This window comes from Microtus ochrogaster, unplaced genomic scaffold (assembly GCF_000317375.1).
Source record: "Microtus ochrogaster isolate Prairie Vole_2 unplaced genomic scaffold, MicOch1.0 UNK2, whole genome shotgun sequence".
NCBI lineage: Eukaryota > Metazoa > Chordata > Mammalia > Rodentia > Cricetidae > Microtus > Microtus ochrogaster.
The window spans coordinates 6327615-6339560 of record NW_004949100.1 but is presented as its reverse complement, the minus strand read 5'-3'; the positions used below and the strand labels follow the sequence as shown (position 1 = coordinate 6339560).

General features: G+C 38.8%; 1 protein-coding gene across 1 annotated transcript in view; it reads right to left on the bottom strand.

Annotated features, from left to right (window-relative positions):
• Positions 1 to 11946, bottom strand: part of Pibf1 (progesterone immunomodulatory binding factor 1) — a 151922-nt gene that overhangs the window by 108007 nt on the left and 31969 nt on the right. The window contains exons 6-8 of the mRNA XM_005365356.3: positions 9408 to 9516; positions 8625 to 8806; positions 8132 to 8257 (exon numbers count right to left, since the gene is read on the bottom strand). Coding sequence (XP_005365413.1) covers positions 8132 to 8257; positions 8625 to 8806; positions 9408 to 9516 — 417 coding nt within the window. The remainder of the gene's footprint in view (positions 1 to 8131; positions 8258 to 8624; positions 8807 to 9407; positions 9517 to 11946) is intronic.

Below are 11946 nucleotides of genomic sequence, written 5' to 3'. Positions count from 1 at the left end.
AAAAAAAAGACTTGAAAACTGAAATAGCGGAAGTAAAGAAGACACAAACCAAGGGAATTCAGGAAATGGTAAATCTGGGTAAATGAACAGGAACAACAGATGTAAGCATAACAAACAGAACATAACAGATGGAAGAGAGAATCTCAGATGTTTAAGATATGATAGAGGAAACATTCATTGGTCAAAGAAAATGTTAAAGCCAACAGATACTTAATACAAAACATCCAAAAAATCTGGGACACCATGAAAAGACCGAACCTAAGAATAATTGGGGTAGAAGAAGAGGAACTCGAGCTCAAAGTCACAGAAAATATATTCAACAAAATCTTAGAAGAACACTTTTCCAAACTAAAAAAAAGGATATGTTATGAAGGTACAAGAAGCTTACAGAATACCAAAAGGACTGGGAAAAAAACAAAAACAACAAAAAAAGTCCAATACCATATAGCAATCAAAATATGAAGCATACAGAATAAAGAACATTAAGAGCTGCAAAGAAAAAAGGCCAAGAAAAATATAAAGACATATCTATCAGAATTACACCTGATTTCTCAATGAAAATCCTGAAAACAAGAAGGTCCTGGATAGACTGCTGCAGGCACTAAGAAAACACAGATGCAAGCCCAGACTAATATACCCAGCAAAGTTTTCAATCATCGTAGGCAGAGAAAACAAGATCTTCCATGACAAAACCAGATTTAAACAATACCTATCCACAAACCCAGCCTTACAGAAAGTACTAGAAGGAAAACTCCTCTAAGGAAGCTAACTGCACCCATGAAGACAGAAGTAACAGATAATTTCATAGCAGCAGAACCCAAAGTGAAACACACAAACACTACCACTGAAAAATAACAGGAATTAACAATCACTGGTCTCTTAATATCAATGGATTTGATTCATGTATAACAGAATGGATATGAAAACAGGATCCACACCTCAACCCCAAAGACAGACACTATCTCAGAGTAAAGGGTTGATGATGTGGGACTCCCCTCTGTATGTTATAAATATGTTTTATTGTCATTGGTTAATAAAGAAGCTGCTTTTGGCCAATGGCTTAAGAGGATAAAGCCAGGCTGGAAATCCAAACAGAGATGTGGAGAGCAGGCAGGGTCAGTGAGGAGCAATGCAGCCTCCACAGTGAGGAGCAATGCAGCCTCCACAGTGAGGAGCAATGCAGCCTCCACAGTGAGGAGCAATGCAGCCTCCACAGAAGACAGACGCCTCTGTTGGAGTCAGCGGAAACTTTGCCAGTAGGTCACTATCTTGTAGTGGTGCACAGATTAATGGAGATGGGTTAGTTTAGAATAGAAGAGCTAGCTAGAGATACACTTAGGCTATTGGTCAACAAGTATTGCAACTAATAGAGTTTCTGTGTGATTATTTCAGACAGGTCTAAAAGGCTGGGAACAAACAGTCTCCTGACTACAGATTGGGGAGCCAATGTGGGGCTGACTACATCCATGTAAAACCACGTAAAACAAAGGAATTATAGACAAAAAAAGAACAGAGTTAAGCATAGTTTCTTGGTAGCCGGCATTTTTTTTTTTTTTTTGGATGGGTTCTGTTTGCTGGTGGGCACCGCAGCTCCTTTAAGAGAGGTCTTCAGCGGTAACAGAAAAAACAAAAGTGCACTTATGAAACAGTGGCTTCCTGATTCCTGGTTTGTGTTGTCAGCATGAACTCTAGCTCCTTCAGGAGGCCAAGCACTTAAATGGGGTCTGTGAGCAGTGTGTTACAAATTGCTTAATGGTGACACAGACCCACTGCAACCCTGGATCTGGGGCAGAGAGAATGGTTCTCAGAGCAGTGAATGTGCCTCTGCCATGTTGGACTGGCTGGAGCAAGCAGACAGGATAGCTGAGTTAGTACCAAGCCCGCTTGACATTTAAAAAAAAAAGTGATCCTGGCCAGAAAATAATTACAGATATGCAATAAAGACAGATTCAGATTTAAAAAAAGACCTCTGAATGGGTCACAGTGTTAGATGAATGTACACAGGCTTGAGAGAGAGGAGAAAAAGAATAAAGAGACAGTAAAAGTAATTTAAAAGAGTATAGTCATACATTAAAGAAACTTAAAGATAATAAATAATAAACTTATAGAAAAATTAACAGATAAGAAAAATAAGCCACATAAAGATGGAATACACACACAGCTGTGGCATCAAAGAGACTCTTCATAGAGTTTGTTAGCCATTTGGGTAAGAAACTGCTCTTGCCTGGACTGCTTGATGTTATGATGTATAAAATGGACATGCAGGACCCACAGTCTCCAACTACAGATTGAGAAAAGATTTTCCAATCTAATGAACTTAAGAAGCAAGATATAACAAAATAGACTTCAAACTAAAATCAACCAAAAGAGATGGAGAAGGACACTTCATACTCATCACAGGAAAAGACCATCAAGATGAAGTCTCAATCTTAAACATCTATGCCACAAATACAAGACCACCCACATTTGTAAAAGAAACATTACTAGAACTCAAATCACACATCAAACCCTACACACTAATAGTAGGAAACTTCAACATCCCACTTTTACCAATGGACAAGTCTACCAGATAAAAGCTTAACAGAGAAAGAAGAGAACTCAGAGATGTCTTGACTCAAATGAACTATACAACATTTTACCCAAACACAAAATATACCTTCTTCTTAGCACTGCTTGGAAACTTCTCTAAAATTGGCCATATACAAGGTAACAAAACATACCTCAACAGATACAAAAAAAAAATTGGAATAACTCCTGTATCTTATTGGTTCATCATTGCTTAAAGTTAGAATTCAACAACAATGTGAATTACAGAAAGTCTACAAAATCATGAAAATTGAAAGTGCTCAACTGGATCACCCCTGGGTCAAGGAAGAAATAAAGAAATTAAAGACTTGTTAGAATTCAACAAAAATGAATGTACAACATATCCAAATCTATGGGACACTATGAAAGCAGTGCCAAAAGGAAAGCTCATAGTAGTATGTGCCTACATAAAGGAAGTGGAGAAATCTCATACTAGTGACTTAACAGCACATCTAAAGTCCTAGAACAAAATAAGTAGGCTCACCCAGGAGAAACAGACAACTGGAAATAACCAAATTTATAATTGGAATCATTAAAACAGAAACAAAAAATACTAAGAATCAATGAAACAAAGAGCTGGTTCTTTGAGAAAATCAACAAGATCGACAAACCTTTACCCAAACTAATTAAAAGGCAGAGTGAACATCCAAATTAACAAAATTAGAAATGAAAAGGGGACATAACAACAGACACAGAAGAAATCCAGAGAATAATTAGGTCATAATTTGAAAACCTGTACTCCATAAAATTGGAAAATCTAAAAGAAATGGACAATTTTCTGGATAGGTACCACTTACCAAAATTAAATCAAGATCAGCTGAACAATTTAAATAGACCTATAAATCCTAAGAAAATAGAAGCAGTCATCAAAAGTCTCCCAACCAAAAAAAAAAAAAAAAAAAAAGCCCAGGGTCATATGGTTCAAGTGCAGAATTCTACCAGAACTTCAAAGAAGAGCTAATACCTATACTACTCCTCAAATTGTTGCACACAATAGAAAAACAGAAGTAATATTGCCAAACACTTTTTATGAGGCTACCGTTACCCTGATAACCAAACCATACAAAGATTCAAGAAACAGAATTACATCATGAACATTGATGCAAAAATACTCAAAGTACTGGCAAACTGAATCCAAGAACACATCAAAAGACAAAAATCATCCACCATGGTCAAGTAGGCTTCATCCCAGAGAAGCAGGGATGGTTCAACACACAAAAATCTATCAATGCAATCTGCCATATAAATCAACTGAAAGAAAAAATCCATATGATCATCTCATTAGGTGCTGGAAAAACATCTGATATGTTTTAACACCCCTTCATGATAAAGGTCTTGGAGAGATCAGGGATACAAGGAACATACCTAAACATAATAAAAGCAATATACAGGAAGCTGACAGCCACCATCGAATCAAATTAAATGGAGAAAAACCACCATTGACTGGCTTCATAAATTTTCTTAAGAAAAACTGTGTATTTTAGAAGAAGAAACATTTTGAGATCCCTGTTGACTAAAATGCTATAATTTCCTATAGAATTAGTTCTATGGTTTGAATGCTTATCCCTTGCAAAAGCCATGTTCAAATTTAATTACTGCTAAACAACAATAATAAAACTTAGAGATGAGTGGGCTCTAAGGGGGAAGCCTTTCTGAGTGGAGCTGATGCTGTGACCACAGATAAGTAAGTCTGCCTATCTCCTGCTCTCACAAGCTCTCTGGCCTTCTGCCAGGTGAGAATGCAGGAAACAGGCCCTTGCCTATTGAACTTCCCAGCTCTAGAGCAGTGACTTAATAAATTCTGCTCATTACAAATTATCTAGTCTCCAGTATTCCGCCATAGTAGGGAAAATAGGCTAGTCAGCCAGCACTCACTTGGACTCTTTTCATTTCTCGCCGTGAATATAAACTTGAAATAGATAACTTTCCAGTTCACATGAAATTAAACATACAGACAAGAGAAGTCCATATGCATGAGAAATTTCCAAAACTAAATACTTAAGATCCATTAAGATGCTGAGGTTTAAAAAGTGCCAGCAGTTACTATCAACATGAAACTGAATAAATAGTGTGGATGATCAGCTAAGTAACTTCTGCAGCATGCTCTAGGCTCAGCCCCGATCAGTTAGAAATCTCTGCACAGGGTTTATTCTAACAATCTGGCCCCATCCTGCTTTCCCAGCATCCCCCCACCCCGAAAACTATGTACAAGGCAGGTATATGTAAACTCTTGCGCCCCAGAACTGACTTCCAGCCTATGTGGGGCAGCCTACACACCCAAAGTACTTACGTATTAATGATGCAAAGAACCACAGAGAGGACTACAGGCAATAACAAGAGAGCTGCGACAAAACCCATCTAGAGCTTCTTCACAAGATACCCAGTTAGCTGCAAAACCACCTACCTCAGAAAAATCTAGTCAAAAAGACCCAAAAATTAAAAAGAAAAAAAGACTTAAATACTTTCACAAGGAATTTAAAAATTGCACAGATTACCTGGAAAGATATGAACAATAGAGGATATAAGCTGGAGTACTAATGAGGACATTTGCTTCCAAAATGTGGACTGGAACCTCTGTAATCCAGCTCCACGTTCATACTGGGATGGATCAAACAGATTCAACTGATCCCCAGAAGTAAATCCAAATCCAAGATTTAAAGCTGTTTGATGTCACTAATATTCTGTGAAAATTTCAAGTGTGTCACTAAGGCTTCCTGCGTACTGTGGGAGACAGCACATTGTGATCGAGACAGCACTGGCAGAGCAGGAAATAAAATTATCAAAGCACTGCAGCACTAATGGCCCCACTTAAAAGCATTTTCAGTCTCCTTTGTGCCGCTCTGCACTTCCTTCAAACAGACTCTGCAGCAGGAAGAGCCTAATGAAGGCTTCCACGACTCACACTCCGGATCACAACAGTTCTGCTCTGTGCTTAGGAGGCCATCTCAGGCTAAAGGCAGTTTTGTTCTAGAGAAATTCATCACCCGAGTTTATTTCCCCTTTAGTACCTCTCGGAAATGCTTAGGGAACAAATAAATTAGACACGTTAGGCCCTCTCCATTTTATAACAGTGACCTTTAAGGTGATAATCCCATGCTGTCAGTTAGCCTTTATGTAATAATGATTTTATCCAAACTGTCATCATACAAATAAAATGATTTTGACTGCACATAGACAGTGGTATAAAGTAACTATTGGAATGCACTTGTCACAGGTACTATCTAGTTTAGACCACACAGGCCTCTCTGAAGCATTACTATTAGTTCATTTTTATAAAAGAGAAAACTAAACTCAGGGATATAAAGTGGTTTCTCACCACACTACCAAGTGGTGGAGACAGGATTTAAGATTAGGTTTTTTTTCTCAAAATCTCTTAAAATATGCATTCACTTACAGAATTTTGCCCTGTCTTTTTTTCAAGAAAGAGCCTTAGTATAGAAAGCAGCTCTGGCTGGCCTGGAACCCGGGATGCTCCTGTCTCAGCCTCTTGAGTACTGGTATTGCAGGTATGCACCTAGCTTTGGAAAATGTCTTATTTCTAAACACTTAGGAGGGACCACACCCTTTCACACAGACCTACTAAGGAAGTCATTTATATGATAATGCTCGACACTGACCTGAGTTTTCCTCATTCTGTCCCCAGTTCCCAAGGAATCTCTCTACTCTTAGCTTCTTACTCTCTTCTGAAAGTGCTCATTAGGGAAGATAGGGTAGCTATGAACATATGCAAGTGTGCTCGTTACAATTTAACTCATAATGCAAAGAGCATACCAATAAAATATACAGGATAACATCATGTATCTGACTACAAAGCAAGGTTATCTCACACAGATCCAAGACAAAACTAAATATGTAAACAGTCTTTGAATTTTGTTTTTTATATGGAATAGTAAAACCTTTCTTGACCCATTCTAAGTTGTAAGACTCCAAAAGAACTTACTATTTATGTTGTGAAGAATGGAAGGGGACAGAAATTATGACTAAATTTCAGATCTGCCATAATGAAGCTTCAGTCACATAAACACAGCGACAGAAGACTGAAGTGAAAAATAAGAAAAACAAGCTTGTACCAGTGCTACTTGTGTGTCCCTGTGCTGGCACAGGATTGGGCTGCAGTTTGGCGCCATCTGGTGGTAACTGTCTATCACAGTGTTAATATCTAGGGATCAATCTAACACCCCGTGGTTGAACGAAGCACCTACGTCCAATCCTAAATTTTCTGGTTTGGTGTTATGACAGTTAATTTTAATTGCTGACTCGACAATGCCTAGAATCACTTGGGAAAAGTCTCCATGAGGGGTTGTCCAGATCAGGTTGGGCAGTGTGGGGTTGTCCTGATTGCCTTCACTGATGTGGGAAACCCAGCAGAAAGGAAGGCAGGTTCCTTGGTTTAGGTCCCTGTACTATTTAGTGGAGGAAGAAGGCTGAGCACTAAACAGGCAGAAGTTTATTCTCCTCAGGCTCTCAACTCTGGATGTGAGCACTTGCCTATGGCCCATCCCTTGAGTTCCCAACACGATGGGTGTGTGAGCAGAAAGGAAGCTTGAAATGGATGGTACCCATTGTGAACATGGGTCCAGAATAGGAATGGGGAGAAGCAAGGCTGCTTCCAGCTTTCCTGCCTCGAGAAATGGTTGTTGCCCATTTTCCGACACAATTCCGCCATCCTACCTACACTACTTGGAGAGGGAGTTTACACATCTAAACTTATGCTATGATGGGATGTATTTTAAAGGATTCTCTTTGTTCTTGTTTTGTTTTTAAGATGGACAACTGAAAAACTGGGAAACAGTCACAATGATTACACAGCAAAGTATAAGCAGTAATGTGGATATCAGTGGTTAAATAATATATATATAGATATACATATTACTATTCGAGCCTTTACAAGTATCTGAGATTCTCCACTGTATGCTGTGTATATGTTTTATTATCATTGGTTACTAGAAAAGCTACTTTGGCCTGTGGAAGGGCAGAATAGAGCAAGGTGGGAAAACTAAATTGAATGCTGGGGAAAAGAAGGTAGAGTCAGACAGACACCATGTAGCCACTGAAGGAGACAGATGCCAGAACCTTACCTGGTAAGCCACAGCTTTGTGCTAATATAGAGAATAATGGAAATGAGTTAAGATATAAAAGCTAGCTAGCAATATGCTTAAGTGATTGGCTGAGCAGTGTTATAATTAATACAGTTTCTGTATGATTATTTCGGATCCAGGCAGCTAGGAAATGAACAAGCAGCTGCTATCTACAAGTATCCAAGAAAAATGGTTGGTAAAATATTGCTATCTTAGTACCTTCTAAATTTTCTCATATTCTTGTCTTCAGTCTGAACTGAGGAAACAGGAAAGAGATATATTATCAGAGTAAAAAGACCTACAGTATGATAAGTGCTGTTGTAATTAGCTATCAAATTTATAATTTTAACATTCTCATTTATATTTACAACTATTAAAAATTCATCTCAGAAATGGCATTTAATTTCAGTAAAATTCTTGGGATCGTCAAAGAAAAATATAACTTCCTCAATCATGCTCTTCTTTACCTGTTTTCTCGTTCATACATTTCCCTAGAGGCATTTCGAAGCTGCTCAATTTCCAGATTAGTTTTCAATCTGATTTGTTCCAGTTCATCATGTAGTTTATTTTCATATTCTGTTTTATAATGGTCTCTGCAAAGACAAAATAAATAGTCATGGTTTTCTTTCATGAAAAAAATAAACTATTGTTTTTTAGGTAATATTTTAATCTTATATGAAATATGTTTAGAAAACTTGACCATTTTAGAAGGGCTTTAGAATCTCTAAAAGCACTGTTCCAAACTAGTACCAGACTTGTACCACATCACTGCTGTTGTTGGGTGATCCCCTTCCGTGCCCTGTGTAATGCAGAGGCTGAGGCCGGAAGACTGATGTACTCAGATGCTACATGTTCAGACACACAGAATAAAATGTAATACCAGATCATCCTGACTTTATAAAACATTTCCTTCTCAGCACAGCAGACAGAGTCAAAGTATGGAAAAGGAACAGCTCTTGCCTGGATGACACGTATTTCTCGTACATATCTTCTCTAGCCTTCTTGCTCTCCTCCAGCTGCACCTGCAGCCTCTCCAGGCGATCCTCCTCGTGCGCACAGCGTACGCTGAGCTCCATGTTTTGGCGATTGAGGTACTCTTTATCCTTCTGCAGGAGGGTGACTGTCTGTTGCAAGGTGGTTACCTATAGAAATTCAGAGACATGTCCAGAGCGAGCTGTCACTTCTCAAGGTGGACTTTCCCTGTGTGTATTACATAAAAATTCTCTTTAAAAAGTGATAAACTTGTTTATGCAAAATTGCCTACAATGGTATAGTATTTGTGTTTTAATAAATAAAGCTTGCCTGAAGATCAGAATGCAAAGCAGCCACACCAGTCAACCATACAGGTCAGGCAGTGGTTACACACACCTTTAATCCCAGCAGCCACACTAGTTAGCCATACAGTTTAGATGGTGGTGCACACCTTTAATCCCAACACTAGAGAGGAATATTAAGACAGGAGGAGACAGGTCTCAGTCAGTCTCAGTCTGAGTACTCTTGGAGGCAGGAGGTAGAGGTAAGAGCCAGTGGCTGGCTGCTTTGGTTTCCTGATCTTAAGCTTGAACCCCAATATCCGTCCCTGGGTTTTTATTATTCATGCTATAATTGCCTGCTAAGTCTCTCTCTCTCTCTTTTCCTGGCAACTACATAAAAAGGAGAAAAATATGATTTTCCCATCATTTGATCCTGGGCTGTTTGTCCATTAATATATAATAAACACGAGTGAGTTTACTGGGAGCTTACCTCTTTTGATAATTCACTTCTTTCTTTAGCCTGAGCTATGTGAGAGGCTTCAAGTATTTCATGTTTTCTCCGAACTTCAAGTACTTCCTGTTCAAGAGCATCGCGTTCACTATAAAAACAAAATCAAATACACATGGAAATACAGAAACCTCTTTCACAGTTGAAAGGGGCTGAGTGGCAAGAAGCTGACCAAAACAGTGGGGCTTTTGTGTATCTACTTTTCAAATTCAGAAGGTTCAAGACCTTGTTCAGATAAGTAACTATGAACATTAGTGTTACATAAATACATAAAGCACACTAAACAGTAAATTACACAACTCTTTCTACGGTACAAATTCACTCTCCCTAACTCTATTTTTGTTTTGTGGTTGCTGTTTAGGACATGATCTCACTTAATCCACACGCGCCAAGAACTCACAGCATTTCTGTCTTGGTTTCCCCACGCCATGATTACAAACATCCACCTTAGGGCTTCACTCTTACCTTGAAGTCAAAGATTTTAAATTAAATATAGATTCAGGCTATATTAAGGTAAAAAAAAAATCTATCGTAACTTCAAATAACATTGCCCAGCAATACACAGGCACGCATTCAGGGCACCGTTCCGGTCCCACGTCGCGATGATTTAGCCAGACATTTTAGATTTCTCCATCAGACTAGCTCTCCCACCAAGACCTGGGCCAAATCCTTCAATGGGCATCTATTTTTTTTTTTAAGAAAGGGTTTCTCTGTGTAGCTTTGGAGACTGTCCCGGAACTTTGGACCAGGCTGGTCTTGAACTCAAGAGATCTGCCTGCCTCTGCCTCCTGAGTGCTGCTCAGCTTCAACTGGCATCTCTAAAACTGAGCAGAGAAATGCGTTTGCTTCTACCCTCCTTTCCCCAAGTCAGAACAGCCTTGGGATTTCACGGACTCCCGAACTGCACAGGAGAACTGTTTTCTTTCCACTGCTTTTTCAATGCCACGAGATGAAAGATGCATCCTATTCTCTGACATACTTCACCCGAGGCTGCAGATTCTATTGATGATGCAGGATAAAATGTGATTAATGAAGCTATAGAGCAGCCACCCTGCCACAGAGATTTAGTTGAGATGGTACTGTTCACATCTTCTTTCCCCACTTAGTGCTAGTAAGCCCTTGTAGACAAAGTCTTTTCCTATCAATGGCCTATAACTCATAATTGTCAGCATTTATTTCTATACACAGATTGTACTGTATTATATTTAGTTGCTGGGAGGTTTTTCAGTTGACTATTGTGGTGTTAACTGGAACTAAAAGCATCAATATAATTTTATGCAGTGTGTCCTGCTCTTCTGTCTTCCCTCTCTCCTGTCCCTGTCAAGGAATAATGGCTGATATAGCAATGATCACAGCCCAAATACTAATTTTGAAATAGCACTTCCTGTTCCTCGAAGTCAGAACTCTTTAGAGAAAGGGTCAAGGGGACTTCATGTCATGCCAGGAGCTTTAGAGCTGTGCAGCAAAAGTGACTCCAATCTAAGTTAATGCTTTTTTAACTGCCACATAGAATTTTATGTAGAAATAAATTATTCAGAAACATTTGAATCCTGGAGATGATTTAATAGCTATATACCCATTAATTTAATATATTTGTGAGAACTTATCAAGGGGCATGTCCCCAGGTTACCTTATATTTCCATGGCTTATCCTTCTCTTTATTCTGTGTAGTGCTGGTGACTGAACCCAGTGAGCTACATACAGTAAGTACCAGGCTGGGATTCGGAGTCAGGATTTTTGTCAGAGTCCATGCTGTGCTCAGGAACTCATCATCCTACTTCCTGCTTCAGCCTCTCCAATGCCAGCCGGGATTGCAGGTCTGCGGCCACCATACATGGCTTGTCTATTTTTCTAACTTATTCATGAACCAAGGATTCAGTTGGAACCCCCTCTTTTTCTACTGTCCTATTTTGAACATATGGAAGTGCTTATACTTTTGAATAAAGGTTATATTTTTCTTTTAGTTTTTTTATTATAAAAATAAAAAATAGAAAATACTATAATGAACATCCATGATTCTATTAAGCAACCTTGATAATTATCAACTATAACTTGTCTTGTTTCATTTGCTGATGAATGAATCAGGGAGTTCTAGATTATTTTGATGATTATAATTTTTCTCATTTTATTTACTATTTCTATAGAGTTAGAAAGGAAAATAACATCAAAATATGAATTATAAGTATCACCTTACATCTCATTTTATTTTATTCGTTATTATTAAATTGATTTAAACATTCTTTTCTCATTTTACATGCCTATCCCAGTTCCTACTCCCTTCCCTTCCTCCTGCTCTCCCCACCTCCCCCTACCTTCCCCCCACCCCAGTCCCCCATCCACTTCCTAGAAAGGGTAAGGCTTCTTCCCAAGGGGAGTCAACTTTGAGGCAGGACGAAGGCCCTTCTTCCTATATCTCAGCTGAGCAAGGTATCCTTCCAAAAAGAATGGGTTCCAAAATCCCAGTTCAAGCACTAGGGATAAATCCTGGCCCCACTTCTTGGCGAACAGTTGGAGGGAAAGG